This window comes from Contarinia nasturtii, unplaced genomic scaffold (genome assembly GCF_009176525.2).
Source record: "Contarinia nasturtii isolate CC-2019 unplaced genomic scaffold, AAFC_CNas_1.1 Cnas_scaffold_695, whole genome shotgun sequence".
In the NCBI taxonomy this organism is placed as follows: Eukaryota; Metazoa; Arthropoda; class Insecta; order Diptera; family Cecidomyiidae; genus Contarinia; species Contarinia nasturtii.
The window spans coordinates 10208826-10232078 of record NW_022198046.1 but is presented as its reverse complement, the minus strand read 5'-3'; the positions used below and the strand labels follow the sequence as shown (position 1 = coordinate 10232078).

Sequence of the window (23253 nt, the reverse complement as noted above, 5' to 3'; positions counted from 1 at the left end):
TAACACATACATTGTCGACATGTTGAGCGTTGAACATGGTCATCGAACTTTTACGACTTTGGTTCGTTGATCGCACATTCAGTACTGTGTACAAATATACATACAAATTTAAATAGTCTCACAATTTCTGTGCGCCCATTCATTTACCTTAAAACTTTAACCATAGATGCAAGAAGATGCAAAATTAAACCGCAAGCTTTTCGAAAATGAAGTCAAAGCAAATGTTGAGTTTTGTGAAATGAAAAAAAAAAAAATCAAATAAATACTGAATGCGAAACTAAATACTAAAGAAACCCCGTATACATTGGTGTGCGCTCCCTCTTCTAATTTTTAAGTGAGATTACATACATTCGGAATAGCAGTGACCAGTTCAGTGTTGAGATACATGAATAAAATGCGGTGTTGTGATGTTATTTGTGTCATATATTCTGGTCTCTTGGTTGAAAATCGAAATTGAACTAATAGGTTAGCAAGAATGTGCTGAATATTAGCTTAATATTTTTGTATTAAAAGTAATAATCAAATTGTAAATGGTGTCATTCATAATACTCCTCACCGCATATATTCGCGCCCGTATATTCATTTATTTATTAGTTTTACTTGATAGACAGGGGCAAACAACGATTTAACCACATTTACAAGAGTAAGGGAAAACACTGAATAAAAAGAGACAACTCACTCTCATACACCAGTTGCTTTTTTCTGCTCTCTCACTATCTCTCTCGTTCACTTTACGAACGAAAAAATATAAACGAATGAGGAGTTTTGTACACATTGGATATTGTCCAAGCAAATACACACATGAGAAAGGGAGACACTCATTTTCGAACTGCATACTGTTGCTCATACACAACACAGAGAGCCGATATACCGAAAACACCATACAGCACCGCGTTCACGCTTATGTGCTCCTGATTATAATATTGAATATTGCACCGCCGCAGTGATTGTGCAAATGAAAAAACGCGATTTTTTTAGAGAAGGAATAAAAATATCTACCGCCACTACCGTTTTAAAGTGAAACGAGTGTGGAGAGGAGAGTCACAATTCACATTTTAATTGAGAGTGGGGCTTGAAACCCAACAACAATCAATTCATTTCATTTTACGCTTTGCCACACTTATATTTTTTTCTACGTTTCATATATTCATACTCATTCAGCGCGAGTTTATTAATGAATACACAAATTTAAAGCGCGAACATACGAAAAAAATGTTTCGCTCTCTCACTTTATCGCTTTGATACTCGCTCAAAAAGTAGTGGGACATAAAGTCGGAGAAATAGTTTGGTTTCTTTAGTGTTGAACGTCGATTCAAACGTTGCATTTCTCAATTGTGAAAAATTCTTATCATTTTCTCGTAATCGAATTTAAAGATTTTTCTGAAGAAACAAAAAAGTCCAATTAAAATATAACAAAAACCTGAATAAATTCAATCTCTTTATTTTCTTGATAAGCATTTTTTGTGTGGTTTCCTCTTCCTTCAGAATTTGCATCGAAGAAATGTGCAAAGAAAATTGCAAAGAACGGTCTATCGATTTATTCGTTCGATGCACAAAAACTCGTTTGAATCGAACGCTGCATCGTTCGTTCATTCACACAGCATGCACATCGCGGTAAAACAAATCACGCCAAAAACTCGTTTTGTTATCGGAAAGCGCATTGCTTGTCAAAATTTAAAGTAATACAAAGTACTGTATTGTATCAGGAGATCATCAATATCAGATGCTTAAATTCTCGTCGTTTTTGTCAAGTACTTGAACACTTGAACGTGTACATATTCTTCACGGCTGCTCGGGAGTTGTTGTTGTTTGTGTTTTTTTTTTTCATTCATTTGCTTCTCTCATTACGCGTGTACACAGTCTGTGTTTTTTCCACGTTTTCATAACGTCGCAGTGTGCTTGGCTTTTCGAGTCGCTCTTTTTTATACATTGTCTTTTACATTGAGCATATTCTGTATATAAGCATACAGCATATTTTAACGATTCAAAGCGGAAAAATGGAGAGAAGTCGTGAACGAACGCGCGACCGACAACAAACCGAATTGAATAAAAAACAGACATGTACATTGTACACAGCCAATGGTGATGATGTTGATGACGAAAGCGGCTATGAAATAGAATGTCGATGAGTTCAATTGCACTTACATGCTTTACATCACATTCCCTTACACAGAACACGGTACGGACATGCACACAATGAAACCGTGAAAAATCGGAGAAAGAATACAAAACAAAAGCAACAACAACAACGTCGAAACAAAACATGCTTTTTTCATGTACTCCGAACCCGATGCGGTCAAATTTTGTATATGGCGATAAAGAAATTTATGTATGTGACAACATGTGACCATGAATCGAACTGAATCAAAGTCGATGACCTATTAGACAATGCAAAATAAAAAAAAGAAGAAGAAGAAAAAAACGGTTATTTTTCAAATTGAGTTTTCTTTATTTACACTATATGAGATTTATTTGAGAAAAACAATGATATTTTTTCTATTATCACATAATTGGAAATCTTTTGTTTTAAGTCTTTATGAAATTGCGGAAAAATTGAAATGTACTTTATTTTAAAATTCGTTATTCTTTTGCATGGAGCAGGCATCCTTTTGGTTTGTTGCATTAAACAGTGTGAAATAATCATCATGAATGAAACGGATGATATTTTCAATTGGACACAGATCAGCTTTGCTGCCTCGTGCATTTTTATTTATACGAAGACTTCGGCCGCCTTCACAAAATTCAATCATTCGTGTTATATCTTGACCGTTGTTAATAACACGAAAATAGTACTCTGCATTGTCACCATTACCCGCATCACTTTTATAAACTTCAAATGCAATTCGCGATGCGTACGGAATAAAATAGGACATTTTTGGTAGATGACCATTTTCCGTTGGTTTGAATATTCCTAATGCTGTCAATAGAAACTGAAATGTTCGATCATGTCCCGAATATAAAACAAATTTCACTTTATTATCGGATATAATTTTGAGCATGTGATTGACAATATTGCGAATTAATCCATAGGCACGTAATAAACCTTGTTGTCGTGATAATTTATGTTGTGCTTCTCGTTTACCCTGCCATTGTGTGTATGACATTAATGCGGTGACATGGCTTGCTTCGACACAACCTTCAATTTCTGAATCCATTGCATCCGAATCTGGATCAATAATACGATTCGATTGACTGTCTCCTTGCACCATATTCACCGCACTGTTTACATTGTTATCATCTTGATCGATGTTAATCAAATCATTTGATTCGGTTGTTGTGACAGTGGTTCGATCATTATCCGTGGTTCCCATGTAATACGGTGCACTTCGTCGACATGGTAATTGTGCATTATGACAAATTAACGATAAAATTGCATCACGAACTTCAAGTGGTTGCATTTTCGGTGTTGGATTTTGTAAAACGTTCGAACCAATCCATTGAACAACAGCCGCCACCGTTGGGTGTTTATTCAACTCCTGTGCAAACTCTTTGGCTAATAAGTTACTTAACTGATCTGCCTTTGGACAAGCACAGTCTGCAAAACAGAATGCCAACGAATGTGATTCTTGCAAATTCAGCGAAAGCCATCGTTCCGGCAAAAAGGCATACATCAATGCCATGGCTGATTGAAATGTACGACGATATCGTGTTGAATAAATGATAATCTCCTCTGGTGGATAGGTTGTTTGGGATTGTGTTGTATTCAATAGCTTAGGTGCTAAAATTGGTTTTCCCAGCAGACCCAATGAATGTGCGTATGTACTGCGTAAAAGATCACCTAATTGGAGCATCTGAGCGATTCCATTATAAGTCAATTGACCAAGCAAACATGCTTTTGAGAAGGCAGGCAACAATGGGAAATTATGAAATGGACCATTTTTATTGTAAATGTAATGACCAGCTGGTGCATTGACCGTTGTGTTTAAGAGAAATGTACGATATTTATTGAGAAGAACGTTTGTTTGACGTCCAGCACCACAATCGATTGTATTTATTCCTCTTACATGAGCCATTGGACCTATGTTATAGAATAATTGAACGTAAAAACAACAGAATTTATGTTTTTGAGTATATTTATTGCGGTCACGCAACAAATCTTACCTCTGTCACCGTGTCGGGTTAGCATTATAACCCCTTGTAATTTCCACTCGTCGAAAATCCCCCCATCGTCTTTTCGTACGATTGTTCGATATGGATTACAATCGGTTTGGAGTTTTTTCAATTTGGTCATTTCATCCTCGACGGCAAACGGCTGATATTGATGAGCACTAAATATTGATTGAGAATCAGCTGTACTTATGTATTTGTACATGCCTGAAAAAACAAAGAAAACAAACGATTTCATTGAAATTTCTCATAGTGTATCAAGAAATTATCTTTTAAATTCTCAATGCAAAAATAAATGTCATAAGCAACTTTGCGTAAAAAATCCAGTTTGATTCTTCTATCTATTCATTGGTTTCATTACGATGAAAGCACCAATCAAACTTACCTGCTATCAATAGAAAAATCCATAGACTTAAACACAAATAACAATAAAGTGTTCGATGTTGTGAAAAAAATCGAATCGTTTCGCGTAGTAACATTTTGTTCTTGTTAAAAATGTGTATATATTCTTAGTTCAACTATGAAATGTTTGAATTGCTAAAATAGAATTGACTTTTTTAAAATTTTACATGACTAATGATATGGTTGTTGCTAAAATTGAATTGATTTTAATTGTTAAAATGAAATGTATTTTTGGTGGGCACAATTTTTCGCTGACATTTTTTCGATTCGATTTTCTATTTACCACAAATTCAGAGCGCAGGACAGGCAAATGCCATGCTGAAAAACAACATAGTGTCTTGAGAATAGTTGTATGCCATTCACCGTGAGATGGCGTTACCGTGAATTGGAATAGGTCATATAAAAAATGTCAATGTGTTTCTGTTTTGAATATTCTGGCATTCATATACCAAAAAAACGTGTGTTTGTGTGTGTATTGGTTTGTCGGAATAACACCACTTGCGGTGCGATTCGAGTCACGAAACATGTGTGTTTTGAAGCTCAGACAAATGTCAAATCGTGCATATATTCAACAACGGCATTAAAACAAAATCGATAACACGAGGCAAACGTTTGAACAGTATTTGTTTTCACATATATTTTTTGTCATTTATAAATAAAAAGGAATAACAACATCAATTTCCTGATTTACGACTAGTTGGGCACAGACTGTAAGTACATATATTGTTTTATTTGACATTTGAAAAATTTGGTGATTTTCATTTTTTGCGTCGTTTTGAAAACAACACCCAGAAAATTTATAGAACATTTTTTGTGCATACATATAGCATATAGATGTTATAGAAAGTGGAAAATTGTTACGCTCAAAGTAAAATTGTGGGCGCAAAATGTCGTAAAATATATTTGATTTGTTGTTTTACCTTGACAATTATTCATTTTGAAGAGAAGAGAAAGAACAAATAAAAAAAAATAAAATCGCATCGCATTTTTTCTTGTCAGTTATTTGAATGTGAAGATCAAAAATCGCCTTTGAACGATGGTCTTGTGAAAATATTTTATGCAATAAAGTAGACGACGTCAGACAAAATCGTCAAACGGTTGGAACATTTGTTCAGTTTTGGGTTATTGTTGTGCTTCAATTCAGGGTAAAACTGCATTTTTTTCAATTTGTTTATTGTAATATCTCATTTCTAAATTCCACTTCAAAGCAAAATAATTTGTTAGCGCTACATCTAAGTTCGTCTTTGATTATACAATGTATCTCTAAACTGAGTTGCCGTGCTGTGGTTCAGTGATTTGTTATTTTTTTTTTTGCTATTTGATTTCGAATAAATTTGAATAATTTAGCTAATTTCATACACAACACAGATTGAGTGATAAAAAAAAGTTCGCATTCTGTCTCATATTGAATAAAACATTCGATTTGTGTATTCTGATTCAATGAACCGTGTGATGTGATAATATGTGCGATCGACCATGTAGTTTATTATTTAAGTTTTCCATTGTTAAATGCGGTTAAATGGCTTTTAGATCCCAAAAAATTATAACATTTGATTTATTTGACTAATTTCTGCTCCGCCCAAATAGTATAATTGAACAGACTTCTCAATTAATAGTGATATCAGAATTTTCGAGAAATGTATGTTAACGTAATTAAGCCGCTTCATTCGCAAAATGCTCCAAATAAGGGAATTGAGGTTGTGTTCGCACAAATACACAAGAAAAAAGTGTCTCGGTTGTCTTTTTTTCGTCTCGGGTTGACATTGGCTTTAAACAATACTCTGATCGAATCGTTTTCTCGTCTCGCTTATTGCAAAGTCCAAATAAATATGTGCTGAGTAGTAAGAAAAAAGCGGCCGTTAAAGTGGCGCGAATCACGCGGCAAGAGAGGAAGAGAAGGAGAGCGAGAGAGAGAGAGTAGAAAACAAAGTAAATATTTGTGTGTTTGTGTGAATTAAGTGAATACACACGCTGATTATGTCATCTCATATACACAATGTCTTGATCTCTAAATTTAGTTGTGTTTGCTGTGCTATACATATTTTTCTCGTTTGTCTTGTGATATGTCAAAACGATATGTCCTCTCTGCACATTTATCGTTCGCAATTATTTTTTCTTTTTTGCAATCGTTCTCTTCGTGGTTTCTGGTTATAAAATTGCAGTGATAAAAACGCCGTTTTCACGGAATTTTTTGAGTGATCGGAAATTGTTTTATTGCATTATTTATATTTTTGCTACCAATTGTACAAAATTGACGGATAAAATTGGTAAATAGTCAACGGTAGATAATTTTGAGATATATTTTGTGTTTATTTTTCTTATTTTCTTTTTCTTCGTTGTCACATTTTTGTGTATGGAGGTCGTGTTATACAATCGATTTCTGAGCGCATTCAAGTAGTTTACGATTGAGTGCAAAGAAAAAGAGAGTTTTCAGTTAAAAACCACAAGCGAGAATATCTTGGTGTGAAATTTGATATGAATTCTCATTTATCTGCTTGAATTGGCGTAAAAATTAAACCAAAAAAATGTTTTCTGTCTTTTTTTCCACAGAAAGATGAAGAATGTTCAAGTGATTCCGGTTGTGGTCGGCATAACATTGTGTACGGCTAGCGCAGCATTGTTTTACAAATGGTACAAAATACGAAATTCCAAGAAGGGAGACGTAGTGGACGGTGCATCGCGACCAAAATGGAATTCGAAACAAAAGGCCAAAGAGATTAAACTCGATATTTCCGTACCGAACGAAACATTACAATTGGTGAGAATGTTTATTTATTAAAAATCTCCATTCTATTTCAATTAATTGATTTTGCACATCAAATTTTAAGGTAATGGGTCGATCTGGTGCCAATGTGAAAGCAATCGAAGAACGAACTGGTGCAAAGATAACATTCCGTGAAAAAGACAACGGAAATCTCTGTGAAATTGTCGGTCAATACGAGAATGTCATGAAGGCGGCTAAATCGATTGAAGATGAAATAAGACGCTCCGAAAATATCACCGAAGAAATGATCATTCCGCGATCGGAAAAGATTGGCATGAAAAATTTGCAAGCGATTTGTCGTGAAACGGTGACGTCGGTTAGCATTGAAGGCGGTTTTGAGGATAAATCCATGCGCAAACTCAAAATCATTGGATCTTTTGCAAATGTGCAGAAAGCCAAACGTAAGATCGAAGAGCTTGTGCGTCAAGATTTAAAAGATCGCGAAAATGAGGCAAAACGTGAGCCAAGATACAACCAAAAAAATTCACCAACTAACTCATCCATGGAAAGCCTCTCCAAGCAATCATGTAATTGAAATTACTCATATAACTGCTTTTCATTTATATTCTCAATGAGAACTTATTGTACTCAATAATTATGTCATTATTTTGTGATTTTTCTTTTGCTTAAAATTTTAATTGTTTATTGACGTCATTACTAATTACTATTTCTGTGTCATGTCATCAATAATAAAAACACACACACACCACATAATACGTGATCAATTGTAACGAATTTTGTTTGTTTTTTTTGCATGTAGCATCACCACAGCCAATGCCACCTTTGGGCTTGCTGTCAAACATTGATAATTTTAGCCGAATGCCGACACTCGGCGGCCAAATGGAAGTGTATGTGTCGGCGGTTGCATCGCCCGCACGTTTTTGGGTACAAATTATCGGCCCACAAATTAATAAATTGGATGAATTAATTAAAGAAATGACAGATTATTATAGTGACACAAAAAACCAAGAAAAACATCTGATTAAAGATCCATATTTGGGACAAATTGTTGCTGCCATGTTTCAGTATGACAACAAATGGTAAAGGCGAGGGGCAAATCACTTAAAAATTACTTATTAATTATTATTGATTGTTTTACGATTATTCTTCGATTAGTTTCGATTATCGTCATTAATTGTAATATATGTATTACGTATGAGATTGTCAAATGACGATGATGGAAATTGAATCTATGTGAAATAAAAAGAGAGAGAGAGTGTGTGTGTGGATGAGTGAGTGAGTGAATGATAGATGATTGGGGAACCATTAGAATGTAAGACAAAACATACAAAAGAAACAAAAGTCACAACAGCATATAACAGATTGCTGACGAAAAATTGAGATTTGGTAGTAGCATTTTGTTTTTTTTTTCTCTTCCACAGAATCGCGATTACAACTACCAAATCTCAATTTAAAGCAATTGCTGGACATTATTGTTGTTGTGGCTATTGCTTTGCAATTTTTTCATTATATGTTTCCGATTATTTTTCGATTATTCTCCGATTACTTATCGATTATTTTAAATTTTATTCTTTCCTTTTGTGATTCTCCCCTTAGGTATAGGGCTGAGATAACTGCAATCGTTCCAAACGAATTTGATCCACGACGGGTGGCATTGGATTTATATTTCTTAGATTTTGGTGACAGTATTTATGTTGATCCACATGATGTTTTTGAATTGAGAACCGACTTTTTGACATTACGGTAAGTCTTTCTCTTGTGTACAATGCGTATACAACAGCATGGTTTCCAACAAAATTTTTGAGTTTTCCCATTGAAAGCCAAACAATTTTCTTTTGTCGACGAAACTGGCTCTGTCTGCATTTCTAATTCAAAAAATTGTTCGTTCTTTTTGCAGATACCAAGCAATAGAATGTTTTTTGGCAAATGTTCAACCCGTGCATCCCGTTGAAAAGGTTCAATGGAATCACAGTGCAATCAACAAATTCGAAGAACTAACACATGGTATGTACCAAATATATTTCACATATTTGAAGAAAGTATTTTTGGCAGCAAAAAAGTTAAAATATGCTCAATTGTTCCCCTTCCAGTGGCCAAATGGAAAAAATTAATTGCCAAAACTGTAAAAACACGCGAACGTTTCAGAGGATACGAAACAAGTCCACGGGAAAGTTCAACGATCCCTGGCATTGAACTTTACGACAATGTCGATGGTAAGTCTTATTTTGTCATTTATTTTAAACGTATTTTTTCTAAACAGTGGTTTCCTCTGAATTTCCATTCGATAATAGATCATGAAGTGAGTTTGTCATCGATTTTAATACTTGAAAATTATGCACTGCCGGTAAATCAAGACGAGACACCAACGCCATTGTCGCGGTATTCATCGTCGGAGAGTGTACTAAGGTTGGATGGTGGATCAAATCCTTTGGGATCTGTGGCGGAGAAAGCGATGATGTTTGAATTGACAGCAAACTTGCAAAATAATCGAAACAGAAGTCCAAAATTTAAATCAAATGGCACAAATGACGGCCAAAAGTCGCCAAAATTCTCATCGAGTCCGCGAATGAATCAATTGATATTGGAGCATGCAACAAGTAACAAAGACCTACCATATAGCGATGAGAAAAGCAGCAATTTTCAAGATTTAATTACGCAACAGCTACTGGCAAACAAAAGTTGGGGTGAAATTATGGACGCTGAGTCATAAATAAAACACAAATATACACTCATTCACACCGTATACTTTGCTTACAGTAGAAACAATTGTTTCAATTTTGTGATTTGGTTAAGAAATATTCAGAATCGTGGCGAAAAAAACTCAATTTCAAAAATCGAAATACAAGTTAAATTCGCGTTTAGATTTTTTCATAGGTAGATTAGATTATGGTAGATATGAATATCTACCATAAGACAAAAATTGATTGCCAAATGTGACTGGAAACTGTTATATTTTAGTGATTTGTTTTTGATGTTAAGATCGGATTGTACTTAATTTTTCTCCAGTTGCACAGATTGCATTTTTATTGTACAGACACGTACCTATTCGACTGCTGGAAGTGTTCAGTGAACGCCAGTAAGCGGTTCTTAATATTTTGTGCAATACAAATTAGGATCGTTTTCATAGAAAACTATGTAATATCTCTGCCCGACATCACACATGCAAACTGCTTTTGCTCCACCTCATAACGTTACATTTATTATTTAGATATAAGACAAAGTACACAAGTATTTATGCGTTTGGCAAAATGTTGTAGAGTTGAGAAGTCAAAATGTGCTTTAATTTAAGTGATACAGATTCAAATATAATTTGAATATTATTGCCTTTGAATTCAAAGATTTTATTTATATGAAGAAAACATTGGCTAAATATGAATTGGCTTGCAGAAAATGCTGTTGATTCAGCGAATACACAGAGTATCAACAAATTCTTGTAATCGAATATATTGAATAGTTCGCACAATCGAAAGTATAACACACACACACATTGATCGATCAATGATATAGTCAGCATTAGTCAAAATCGCTGAATCAAACTGAATTTTTATAAAATACGAATTATCATATGTTGTTGATAAGCCTTGTAAATATTATTTTAGTTCCTAAATGAATACCAATAAATGAAAAAGTATACATTTTTTGAACGCAAAATTTATTTCGTATTTTTATTCTGGAATGAGAAAATCAAACAATCAATTCGTTAATAATATCGTTCATTTTTGAAGCTTTACATTTTTCGTTGTTTTTAACAGCACTTGTCTGGGTGGTTTGCAGTTTCTTTATTTTACGTAGATCGAAACAAATCAACAGCACCACGACAGTGAAACCAAGACTCACACCAAATAGCCCAATTTGAGACAGTTGATTGATCAAATCGTCTGCATTCTCTTCTGCTATCCGTGGTTTTGGTCCACTTTCATCCATTCGTTCGTATTCACCCATTATAACGTTATCCGAAATGCTAAACCAATCATCCGAATCTGGTTCGTTCTTATTCGGCGTACATATTTGTTCACAATTAAAATAAGATTCTTCACATTTCGTTGCATTGTGGTCTGTGCAATTGAATTTATAATTATATGTAATCAGTAGTTCAACTGAGTCAGTGAATATCTTAAATCCTTTCAACTCTTCGATTGGGTTATTCCTGATGTAAACATGTGGGGACCATGATGGGAGTGAGTTTTCGTCCAATCGTTTGATATTGTTGTCATTTAAAACGATATAACGTAGTTTATTTAACATTGAAAATGTTCCTGGTTCAATTTCCGACAATGACGTTTGCGTTAAGTCCAACGCTTCAAGATTCGATAAATCCATGAATGTGTTTTTGTTCAATTGATGAAGTGGATTTCCAGCAAGACTTAATTTCTTCAATTTGGCCAGATTTTTCATGTTATTTGGATTCAGCTCGGTTATTTGATTCCATGAAATGTCTAATCGCTTCAAATAAACATTTTCTCCAATTCGCGCGTCAAAACTTTTGAGTTGATTGTGCGCCAAATTCAATGAATGTAATTTATAGTCACCAAAAAATGCAAAATCATGGATATTATCGATTTGATTGAATGAAAAATCAACGCACTGAAGATTAGCCATTTTGTGAAATATAAACGAAGGAATTTCTTGAAGTTGATTGTTGGAAATACACAGAACTTTCAATTCGATTAAGTTGTCAAACATTTTTGATGTCACTGAACTGATGTTGTTAAATGATAAACCTAACATTTGCACACGAGCTCCGGGACTGAACGCATCAACATCGATTTTGACGATTTTTTTGTGAGATATATCAACCTTCAAAAGTTTGGGGAAATCATAAAACGCATGTTCTGGAATTTCGTTAATTCGGCGATATGATATATCTAAATACGTTGTGTTAAAAGAATAGAACATGTCAAACGGTGTAAACATTTGAATTTCGTTACACACAACAAATTCAGAAACTAAATGCATTAAAATGCACACAATGAAAACATCTTTCAAATAATTGATTTTCATTTTCAAAGGCAACCGTACACTTTCAAAAGCAGTTGAAAACTGGCATTCCAAGTGGAATGACTGCATATGGATTAATAGTGATTTTGCGAAAAACGAATTTAATGGAAAATTATGCTTATGTATTCATTTTTTGCAGCAGTTTTCTTCGAACTTTAGCAATTATGCATTAATTTTGCAACTGCAATTTTCTTATAATTTTTAAATTCTGAGCCACGAACTCCATGTTATTTGTCTATGCAAATCGATAATCACATATAGGATTCAATTTCATTCAATTCAGATGTGTGATGAAAAACGTCAGACGCTCTACTGGCTATGTCTTTGCGCAATATCTGTAAATCGTGTGTTTGCATCAAGAAAATTTGAAAAGTCTTCCAGCTTCGAATGACACAGAATTATATCAATTACATGTCCGTATCACGTATTAGGGACTCCGTAAAGTCAAACCAAAGGTAAAAATAAAACCAGAGTGAATTTTATTATATACTTGTGTATTCACTTTTATTATTATTTATTTGTTTTTATATCAGTTTTGACATCAATTTTTTATGTGTTTTGTGTCGTTTTTTGAGTTGGTTGTTTTATTTTGTTATTTTCTTTTGAATATTTCAAAACGATTTTACGTTCAACTAAGTTCTTTGACTCATTAATGAAAATGAATCATCTACACAAGTTACTTATAATATAGCAATAGTTCACCTCTAATGCAAATATGTGTGTTTAGATTTTGCACAAGGGGCTAACATATCATTATCCATCTCAATGGCATCATTATCAAAGGCGGCTGCATTGATAATTGGCTGGCCTCAACCAAAATCGATTGAGATGACCCGAGTCTGTGTCCCATGATTTCGATTGATTTAGCAATGCAATTTACCATCAGAAATGACCTCATCATATTGAGAATGATCAAACTCATACTGTTATGCTTTTCCCTAGATTCTTTTTTTTTTCGATTTTTTTTTTAATTTCAATTGATTCTGGATGATTTCTCCTTTGATCTCTCTCTCTCAGTGTCTGTCTGTCTGTCTCACTTTAATATGTAAATTTGTGTAAAAGTTTGTATGCTTCTTATATGAATGTATATATCATTTGTATAATTTAATTATAATTTCTTTGCCATTCGATCCATTTTTGGCGCGAAAAAAACGAAATCTCTAACACGCTTAGTCAATTTAATATTTATTTATTTATTAATGGGTGTGTGAAAAACAAATATTCCACAATATGTAAGTAAAATAGCGCATTCAAATTCAACATATTTTCTTTGTGGTGTTTATTTGTTTTTGTTATTTTTTCTATCAAAATCTTTTGTTGTTCATAGTTTCATTAAAATGTTCGTCCGGCGATGCATTAAATAAAAAAAAAGAAAACTCAATACACGTGATATTGTTTTTATTATTTATTCTCAGCAGTTCCTTTATTCATAATTTTTAAATTTAAATTGTTTTTGTTGTTGTTGTTTTTTTTTTGTATAATAATAATAATTAATTAGTAGTTTTTAAAATAAAAATGTTGTATAATAATTTTGGAGTTAAAAATTTGTTTTTCCATTCTTTTCAGCTTCTTCTTTTTCTTTCATGTTGTATGGGTGTGTTTGTGTTGAACAGGGGGGAAAAAAGTCGAAGAAAGAAAAAAGAAAATTATACAGAAATATAACACAATGCAGGGAAATAGACGCAATAGAAGACGTTTTTCCATTTTGAAACGTTTCGAATAAATGTTACATAATGTTTCTATATCTCCGTAAAAATGCAAAATTGATGGCGCGGTTGGTGTGTTTTAGATGTGTATTATCGTATTTGATTTTTTTAATGAATGCGAAAACATCCCTATTTTATATGTGTGTTTTTTTTGCTTTTGCTTCCTTTGTGATTTATCGATCAAAGAAATAACTTGATTTCGATCGAGACGATACTTGTGACTACCATTCTAAATTCTTCAAATTGTGATTTTGATAAATTCAAAATGTGTGTATGTTTTGTTGCTGTTCTAATGGACACTAATGTCTATGCTAATTTTTAATTTACGCACAAATCCACAATTTTTTACACTAAACATTTGCGTAATGCTCAAAATGAGCAAGTGTGTATGTGTATTAATCGTCATTCATCATTTGAAACAAAAAGAAAACTTAGTGCATATAAACAACTGCTTTTTTTTAATTGCAATAACTTTTGTAACTGTTTCAGTGCAACACAATGTCCCCTCTATATTATCTCCAATAAACGATGAATCGATTCAAAGAAAATTCTTCTTTATCTAATAGAAGACATTTTTTTGTAAAATGTTCATTCGGTTTCGGATTTGGGATGAGGCATAATTAAAATGTTTTTTTTTTGTTCACGATGACTACATGCAATGACGCTTTATGAGAGAACTTGCTCACGTAGTTGAGTCTTTTTAGCGGTTATCTAGCACGAACCTAGGAAAATCATTCACAGTCGATCAATCAACATACATTCAATTTTGCATTTTTTTTCTCTCTTATGCAATATACTAGAAGTTCTAATATTTTTTGATCCATTTTCTTCGTGTCTTCTTTTTTTGTAAATGAACTTTGCTACTAAATTTCATTTTTTTGCTCAATTTTGTTTTTCTCTCCAGCTTCGCAGTTTCAATTTATCTACGAAATACGAATACATTTTGTTGTGATTTTCAGATGGATTTGTTTTTAATGCTTCGCGTATTTTTCTGTTTCTTCAATTGATTTTTCTTCTTATGCATTTTGAAGTTGTAAAATTAAAGTAGCAATTAGATAGTATTATTAATATTTATTGTTGTTTTTTTTTACTCAATTTTTTTTTCAAAAGGTTTTTTCTTGTTTCATATAAACACTAATTTGATAGGAAAATTTATTGTTTATGCATATATGCAGTAGATTCGGCTTTTTGTTGTAATTATCTGCTGTGTGTATGTGTTGTTGTTGTTGTTGTTGTTGTTGGTGTGTAAATGTAACTGTATTCTTTTATTAAACATTATTACTACCGTTAAATTGTATTGTTGTTTTTAAAGGAAGTAATCAGGTGTTCTTCGTGTAACGTGTGGTTCGCCACGGCGTGGAGCTGGATCAAATTGAAGGCTGCAAATAAAAAGAATACCACAATGCACATTAGAATCAATTCAAATGTCGATTGTTTGCTTTTATTCTGATTCTGAATATGAACTTACAATGAAAACTTCAGTGAATCGTCTAATTCCATTAGAGCTGCTTGATTACCACAACGATAGCAATAGTTCGGTGCTGAGAAAATAGTGACAACGTTGCGATCATGACACCAATTATAGCCTTCCATCACCAGCTGATGTGCACGGGATACAAGTGTTAATCCATTTGTATGGTTGAAGGTTTCCGAAATGTCCTGCATTGTAAGAAAGAAATAGATTTTTTTTTTATTTAATTACGCAACAATAGCTTATTAAAAATTTAATTGAAATACAAGCAATAATAAATCAAAACAATATTTGATAAAAAAAAAAGAAATGCTTCAACTCACTTGTCCAAATGTGTAGCCAGCGCCACGTGGTGAGATACCCCAGCCGCCTCGGTCATCTGGATCTGACCAGAGTAAATCGCACATCGGGCCTTCATGTGGCACTTCTTGTATCCGGTCCAATGCTCGTATATGGTCTAGCGTGTCAATCGATGGGCTCAAACCGCCATGCAAACAGAAGATTTGACCATCAACCAATGCGGTGAGTGGCAGATAATCGAATAAATCAGTAAAGAATTTCCATACGTTGGCATTGCCATACTTGCGCAAACATTCATCATAAAAACCATAAACTTGGGTAATTTGACGTGATTCATGGTTGCCACGTAAAATTGTGATTCGTTCACGATAACGCACTTTAAGCGCAACTAAAAGTGTTACTGTTTCTACTGAATAATAGCCACGATCAACGTAATCGCCCATGAATAGATAATTTGTATCGGGTGATCGTCCGCCTATCCGAAACAATTCCATTAAATCGTGGAATTGACCGTGAACATCGCCGCATACTGTCACCGGGCATTTCACTTCTTGCACATTTGATTCTTTTGATAAAATTTCCTTTGCCTAGAGAAGATACAGAAAATAGATAAAACAGCGGGTTAATTGGCATTCAAACAAAATTATTTAATTGGTTTCAAAATAAGGGCTCGTCATTCGATTCGTTACGCGAACAAATTTACAGTATAGAATTTGCACAGCGGCATGTGATAAAAGCTACACAAATCAAAACAACTCTCAACATATTTGATAATTGTTATACTCAGCATTGCTAGGCAACTAATCATTAGTAGAAAATTTACTTTAAACCCTCGACGTGGAAAAAAGTGCTGTAAATAGAAAACCCTGACGTTTGTCTGTATTATTTTTGTCAAGATGGACATTTATTTCATTTGAATTTTTGTCGAGGAGGATGTATATTCCATGTTGCAATCAACGCGAATACATTCATTTTAAATGCACACAATATGTATAAATACTTGTGCAGTTGTTGTTGTCGTTGAATTACGAATTTACAATTGACCTATTTTGCAAGATTGAGAAATGTGTATACGCGGAGATATAATTTTAGGCGGTGACATCCCTTTGCTATTTCTGCTCGACAGAGCATTTCAACGCATTGTGTACGCCAGAGTGAGCGAATGCAATTTTTTATATACTACGTGTAATTTGCATCGGGTCGAAGTTTAAGCAAACTTAAGCGATTTTCTAATCTTTGTGTCATATCATGTCACATACTTCACTACAGCTCTCTTACACTCGTATAAAATGAAGTGGTTAAACGTAGTAAACATAATCAACGAAATGTATGTAATAACGTTGACTTGAGTGTGGTAAAAAAATAAACAATGCAATTTGTGGCATTCATTTTAAGTACACCATCAACTTTAAAAACGCCACATTAAACTTTTGACATTTTAACTCATTTTTAACACGACTTTTTTGGAGCACACACTGACAATGGCTTATTTAACTTTCAACGATGAAATTGATAATAAAATTCCAGTAAATAAAATATATTATGTGCGTTCTTCATTATTTAATAAATAAAAATCATGCTCTGGCAAAATGTTCATTTATTTTTATTGCAAAATGATTTTAAAAATAGCATTGGGCTTTTGTGTTTTGCCGCAGTATCTCTCTGTTACTGTTGTTGTCTTTTGAACACGGGTTGTCGGCTGCGACAAGCAACACAATACACAACATCTGTGTGAATTAAATTGAAACGACCGATTTGAATAGTTTTCAACGAAATTAATTTCCTCATTTGCTCTTTTCCTCTCGCACGACTTTGCATAATACGAGAGCTAGTCGAACGACTGACAATACTGAATGCCTATGGCACACATGAAAATGATTTCGTTCTCTCTCTTTCTTCCCTTGTTATTGCTCCTTCTTAAATTCGCACTTTCGCTCCTCTGCATTTTGTCTATTGAAAACATAATGAATCGGAAAATGCCGTAACTAAACAGTGGTATTGTGATTATTCGCGAATATTTTCCTATTTTTAAGCGCTATTTCTATGTCTTATTTTCTCTCTTTCTTTTGTTATTTTCGCTAAAAATGAGGTAGACGACGCGCCTATCTGAACATAGTACATCGAAAAATTTAAATTGGCCACATGCAATGGTGTAGAGTGAAAACATTCGTTTAGTTTCCTTTGTCCGCCGCAGCGTTTCAGTCAGACATGTACGTGATCGTGTGTGTGTGTGCGTATGTTCGCGCGTATGTTAACTTTGTCTTCTGTTTTTCGTATTGTGATCACGTTGCCCACACTATGGACACAATTCGAAATTGTTGAACAATGTACGATATTTCTTTGCTTACTTTGCCCCGTGGCTTGTCACACTTTTTAAAAAAAGCAATTAAAATGTACGAAAAAACCAATTGTTTCAAAAATGAAACGAAAAGACAATTTGGTGACACGTTTTTGCAATGTGTGCAAAAAAGAACAGAAAAGAAGGTCGTTGTCATTTCGTTTCCTTCTAGGCGATAAATATATCGTCGAATAGCGATAAAATCTTTTTTCGAAGCCTTCGAGTTTGAAAATTAAACGAATGCGAAGGAAACACGATCGAGAGTACTTCAATTCGTATGTATTGTTGTAGCCGCATCCGAAAGGAAATCCGTGCTGAATCATTGCAATTCTAAAAATAGCACTCGATTCGAAAATAAATTTTCGGTTATAAAAATACACACAGATCGAACATGCGAACGAATCAAAGTGTAAAATCTTATTTGTATATCACACACGAGCTTCGTCTTCACCTTTGCACCTTATTTTCAATATTGATTTTTGTTGTTCATTTATAGTGTGAACAGTACTCACTGAGCACCGTACTTGAAATGCTTCGACTGACTCATTACAGGAATTGCAATTCGTTTGCGCTGATTTACTATTTAGCAAAAAAAAAATTAGACAGAAGTGCAACTGAGTCGACTTAATTTGCGATTTAGAAAACAAAAGCAATTTTTTGTTTTTATTCGTTGTAACGAAATTAATACACCGGTTTATTGCTGATGCAATCGTTAGTATGACTTTGGAGCCACATTTACCCAAATTCATATAAATTGATGACTAATTACGAATGAGATAATGTGCAAAATGGAATAATTCTGTTTTACACAGTTTGAGTTTTCTTCTCGTATACTTTATATATGCGTATGTGTCATCTATACACATTTTTAAAAAAACACGACATAACACATGAGGGTTTTTCATTTCAAAGTTGTCGATTCTCATGCCTATTTATGAATAGTCGATCGAAAATCGCACAAAAACACATAAAGAGAGAGAGAATCAAATAATATTAAACTGTATAAATGAATGATGATATTCTTGTCTGGCTTGATATGTTTGAAACTGACTTGAAGCATCGCAGTTAGCACTGTACGTATACAAACGACGCCATTGTTAAGCGCGTTCATGCATTTTTTTCGCGTCTTCGCAAACAAACATATCTTCTACGGAAATTCACTACCAAGAACCAATTAACGAATGTCTATTTTTTTATGTGCAAATGAATGGAACCAACAAGTAGATTACAATTGTTTAAATTAAGCCAATAATAATAGTCAATTAAACGTCGCTTTGTTTCAAGTCATTTAACTCCCTTGCATTCTATTGATACGGTTATCTTTTGTGGGATTTTTAAAATCATTTATTGCGTTAGCTGAATCGATTGCAAGTATTTGCGTAATCGATTCTATATGTACCTGAGGGCCACCAATGACAACGACAACAAGGCAAACAACGGACAAAGTAGTGCGATCGAATATCAAATTGCATTTTCAATTACCCTGCACTGCGCGAATTGACACACTATTATTATTGAATAGTGCGATTGAAACCATGAATATATGGCATTAAATTTTCTATGTTATTCAATTACTTGTGTGCACAGCACAAGGATGCTGCTCTGCTCATTGACCTTGCTATTACTGTTCACACTTATGATCATTGTATATTATCGCACAAGCGCGTTCGACAATCAATTCGAACGATTCAATTTATGTGTATAAATACACGAAAACGCTATAGATAAAAACGACGAAACAATGTGACAGCGAATGTGACGAGTGAAAGAGAGAACGAAGAAAATAAAAAGAAACATGTAAAAAGGTATCCACTCGTACCTTTCCACGCGCGCACAAATACATGATATCGTCGTCATTCATTACATAGAACCTGAGCTTGTTTGCACCGAATTGAAACAACAGCACGAATCAATGAAAAATTCAATAAAAAAAAATTCAATCATTCGAATGATGGTGTATTTTTCATTTGTGTCATTCGCCGGTGTCTTTTTGCTATTTTTGATACGGCGCCTTGTACCGAAATGACATTCAGTTTATTTAGCTTCTAGCATGCAAAATTCAGAAAATTGAAAAATTTAATAGTCCAGCATAATTACGAAGCAACTGTAATAAAAAAGAATAATATCCCTTTCAATTTTCAATTTCTGTAAAAGCAGCAAACATAATGATATCGTCGATGTCCTCGAACATTCACAACGGAACTGAATGAAATTCATACGATTGTGACAACGTGGTTGGCAAACGTCGCGGATGTCTCATTTTGTGTCATCACATTTGTATTGAAAATTATGCTGCAAATCGTATATCATGTGACGGAAATTGCTTTTTCTTTTTGATGAAGAAAAAAATATGCATTCTGATCGAATTCCGGCTCACTCGTCTTCATGAAAATATGCACATAACAAATGGTCTTTTAACATTTTGGCATTTATGCATTGCAAAGCGATAATTCAGCGATGTTTTGACATGACAATTAAAACATTTTAGCACAATTTTTTTATCACCGTTTTGATGTGCAAACGTCTTTAAATGAAATTTAAAAAGCGGTTTCTTGCCACAGTACTTGTACATACTTTATTTTTTGCTGCTGCCGCTTCTTGTGAAATAATGACATTTGTTTGAGTCATGCAAAACAACTGACATAGTTCTCTGAAATCTATATTTCTTTCTTTGTTTTCGAATGAAATGATTTCTTGTTTTCTGTTTAGTCTGAATCATGAATACATCTCAATAAAATCATGCACGATCGATTTACGAGCATCGCACATTCGTCGAACGTAATAGAAAAAGAAAGAAACAAAAAAGAGAAAAAAACGATATTTTACGCGGTATTCACAGTAAAACTACTTTAATCGACGAAAAATTGGTTGAAAAGAAGGTAAATTAACACAATTCAAGGTTCAAATATTTGTTAATCTGATTAATATTCACTTATTTCAAATTGTCTATTATTTTACGCAACGTTCCAGCATCATAACAAGCAATCTATCACACTCGAAAATATACCAAAAACTACAACAACAACGTTACACGCAATTCCATGAAATTAAAGAAAAAACAAAACAATTTTTTGCATTAAAAATCATTCAGCCCGGTGATTGCATAGATTTACACAATTTGAACGAATTGTGACTGTTCACCATGTGTGCACATATATATAATAAATCTGTGATGCGTGCCTCATTTTATGTATCTCCATTGTATCTCCATTTTGCATTGGTAGTAGTGATGATGTACGAATATAATAAAAAAAGAACAAATTCTGGATGGAGAACACACGGCGGCTATGCTCGACTATATGTAGCATCATATACAAACGAATAATATGATACGGTCCAAGTATGCGAAAGAAACGACAATTTGGCAAAAATCAGAAGAAGAAAAAGAAGAAGAAAGGTCTCTGTGGTTGCAACCATGACAGAACACGAAATTGAGCTGAAAAATCAGGTTATTATTTTATCGACGATATAATATAATACACACACCCTGTGTCTGTGTGTTCCCTAACAATTTTGTCATGTCGTTATCTCAATGCTTCGGCCTCACTTATAAATGTATGTAGATTTTTTTCTAATTTGTGTGTCTTTTGATGACATGTTTGTCTATTTATCTTTACACGATGATAGACTTAATCTTGCCAGAAGTACCGCCCTAATGCTTGGATTACACATCTATTTGTATATCTCGTCGAATCAATTAATCAATAATTATATCTGTGATTGTGTCACGCTGTTGATGAGCTGATTGTGTATATACGATTGATTTTTGTTGTTGTTGTTGTAAAATAAAAGAATCGAATCGATGACAGGGCCCTGAAATTGGATCAATGTTTTTCGATATTTAAAATGAAAAATTCGTCACAATTTACCTTATCACACAACGTTTTCACTTGCGTCTCTGTTAATTGTTTGCACTCATTAAGCTGCTCGATAAATTGGTCTAGATCTTTAAGCGTTGCTTTATCCTCCATGTTTGTCGCACTTTTGAATTAAAACTGATTTGATTGAAGCAGGACGAAAAAAATCAACAGAATATTGTTGTATTTAAAATTGAAATGACGATTGGTTAGGATATTTTTGGTCGGATTGCGTTGGTTTATATACTGTATGTATGTGTGTGTTTAATTTTCAGTAAAAAAAATCTCGATTGAATCGTCGCGATCGATAACAAAATTTATTGTTTGGTGCGTGTATGTGATTTTAAAACGAACAAAAAAAATGCTGAAAAAGATGTGAAAATTTCTTTTTGTCGGTGTCTCGTCTCGAATATTTTTGAAATATCTATGTATATGTTGAGTGTGTTGGGTTTTTTTTGTTCGTTTGTTCTTCTTCTTTTTCTTTTGAAATTTTTCTCACTTCCCAAATTAAGCTCAAATGCGAAAGTTAGAAATTTTTTTTCTTATTCTTTTTTATTTTTCGACACTTTGGCTAACACTTTGAACTGTAGGTGATCGCGAAATATTCTCTTTTCGTTTCGTTTTTGCTGGGTAAAATCTATTTGTCTCGCGTTACTGTGCAAAAAAATTTCGTCTCCTTTACACAACTAACTTAACTGTATCGCGTTTTGCTGCTTCGGAGTCGATTGAAAAAAGTGTATTAAAACCAAATAACAAAATTAGACTTTTCTTAAAACTGAAAAAAAGAATCTTAAACAAAAAAATGAAGGCGACTTTTTTTTGCTGGCGTATTGGTTGTTTTAATAAAAGTTCAACTAAATTTTGTTTGATTTTTTTTTACTTTTTTCGTAAAAAAAATTCCGCACGAACGATGTTAGATTAAACCACACTTCAAACAAAATGGCTGAATTTTATTTTACACTATACTACATACTACATGACGTCAGGCATCTCTTTTTCGCATTCGTTTCGTGTGCACTCTCTTACGCTCACCGATTTCACACAAACACGATTCAGAATATACCGACCGATATACATACACACACAAACCTGTATACTTGAACGGAATTTTTCGGCGTTGCCTACTTGGCCTGGCTTGTAACACGAGCTTATGGGTGCTGCTGCTGCTACTTTAAAGTTGTATATTTGAATTCTTTCACTCACACACAGACATCGAACACACCGAAGATGGAACGAGACAAATGAATGATGCGCGCGCAATTCTTGATGCTAGCAACACTGCTACATACAACAATGAAGAACATTCGCAGCGATGCAGTGGCATCACTAAAAAAAGAAGAATGAAAAAA

General features: G+C 33.7%; 4 protein-coding genes across 9 annotated transcripts; 1 reads left to right on the top strand and 3 right to left on the bottom strand.

The window, feature by feature from the left end:
* Positions 1–2511: 2511 nt before the first annotated feature.
* LOC116340847 (2-phosphoxylose phosphatase 1) lies at positions 2512–4882 on the bottom strand. The gene is made up of 3 exons (XM_031767557.1): positions 4493–4882; positions 4102–4314; positions 2512–4018 (listed from the first exon to the last, which is right to left on the bottom strand). Exons 1-3 carry the CDS (start codon positions 4584–4586, stop codon positions 2571–2573), a joined length of 1755 nt encoding a protein of 584 aa, XP_031623417.1. The 5' UTR covers positions 4587–4882; the 3' UTR covers positions 2512–2570.
* A 112-nt stretch (positions 4883–4994) lies between these two features.
* LOC116340848 (tudor and KH domain-containing protein homolog) lies at positions 4995–10885 on the top strand. 5 transcript variants are annotated; one of them, XM_031767558.1, is made up of 8 exons: positions 4995–5219; positions 7060–7267; positions 7338–7800; positions 8034–8313; positions 8831–8977; positions 9132–9238; positions 9325–9447; positions 9526–10885. In XM_031767558.1, the coding sequence occupies exons 2-8, from the start codon at positions 7064–7066 to the stop codon at positions 9942–9944; spliced, it is 1743 nt and encodes a 580-aa protein (XP_031623418.1). In that variant the 5' UTR covers positions 4995–5219; positions 7060–7063; the 3' UTR covers positions 9945–10885. The 5 variants fall into 5 exon arrangements, with proteins under 5 accessions (XP_031623418.1, XP_031623422.1, XP_031623421.1 ...); XM_031767562.1 differs by lacking the exon at positions 4995–5219 and adding an exon at positions 5522–5654; XM_031767561.1 differs by lacking the exon at positions 4995–5219 and adding an exon at positions 6621–6776.
* A 27-nt stretch (positions 10886–10912) lies between these two features.
* LOC116340632 (toll-like receptor 7) lies at positions 10913–12235 on the bottom strand. Its single transcript, XM_031767225.1, has one exon. The coding sequence runs from the start codon at positions 12233–12235 to the stop codon at positions 10919–10921; it is 1317 nt and encodes a 438-aa protein (XP_031623085.1). The 3' UTR covers positions 10913–10918.
* A 1570-nt stretch (positions 12236–13805) lies between these two features.
* LOC116340678 (serine/threonine-protein phosphatase PP2A) lies at positions 13806–23014 on the bottom strand. 2 transcript variants are annotated; one of them, XM_031767288.1, is made up of 5 exons: positions 22994–23014; positions 21917–22042; positions 15733–16296; positions 15407–15597; positions 13806–15317 (listed from the first exon to the last, which is right to left on the bottom strand). In XM_031767288.1, exons 2-5 carry the CDS (start codon positions 22016–22018, stop codon positions 15245–15247), a joined length of 930 nt encoding a protein of 309 aa, XP_031623148.1. In that variant the 5' UTR covers positions 22019–22042; positions 22994–23014; the 3' UTR covers positions 13806–15244. The 2 variants fall into 2 exon arrangements, with proteins under 2 accessions (XP_031623148.1, XP_031623147.1); XM_031767287.1 differs by lacking the exon at positions 22994–23014 and adding an exon at positions 22601–22778.
* Between the last annotated feature and the right edge of the window lie 239 nt (positions 23015–23253).

Bases quoted from the DNA above. Each gene is read 5' to 3' on its own strand.
- LOC116340847 (XM_031767557.1), bottom strand. From the start codon at position 4,586: ATGTTACTACGCGAAACGATTCGATTTTTTTCACAACATCGAACACTT. The intron at 4,315-4,492 runs GTAAGTTTGATT...TTGTTTTTTCAG, and splicing joins GATTTTTCTATTGATAGCAG to GCATGTACAAATACATAAGT. The intron at 4,019-4,101 runs GTAAGATTTGTT...TCTATAACATAG, and splicing joins AACCCGACACGGTGACAGAG to GTCCAATGGCTCATGTAAGA.
- LOC116340632 (XM_031767225.1), bottom strand. From the start codon at position 12,235: ATGAAAATCAATTATTTGAAAGATGTTTTCATTGTGTGCATTTTAATG.
- LOC116340848 (XM_031767558.1), top strand. From the start codon at position 7,064: ATGAAGAATGTTCAAGTGATTCCGGTTGTGGTCGGCATAACATTGTGT. The intron at 7,801-8,033 runs GTAATTGAAATT...TTTTGCATGTAG, and splicing joins AAGCCTCTCCAAGCAATCAT to CATCACCACAGCCAATGCCA. The intron at 8,314-8,830 runs GTAAAGGCGAGG...TTCTCCCCTTAG, and splicing joins TTTCAGTATGACAACAAATG to GTATAGGGCTGAGATAACTG.
- LOC116340678 (XM_031767288.1), bottom strand. From the start codon at position 22,018: ATGGAGGATAAAGCAACGCTTAAAGATCTAGACCAATTTATCGAGCAG. The intron at 16,297-21,916 runs GTAAATTGTGAC...TATCTTCTCTAG, and splicing joins TGAAAACGTTGTGTGATAAG to GCAAAGGAAATTTTATCAAA. The intron at 15,598-15,732 runs GTGAGTTGAAGC...CTTACAATGCAG, and splicing joins CTGGCTACACATTTGGACAA to GACATTTCGGAAACCTTCAA.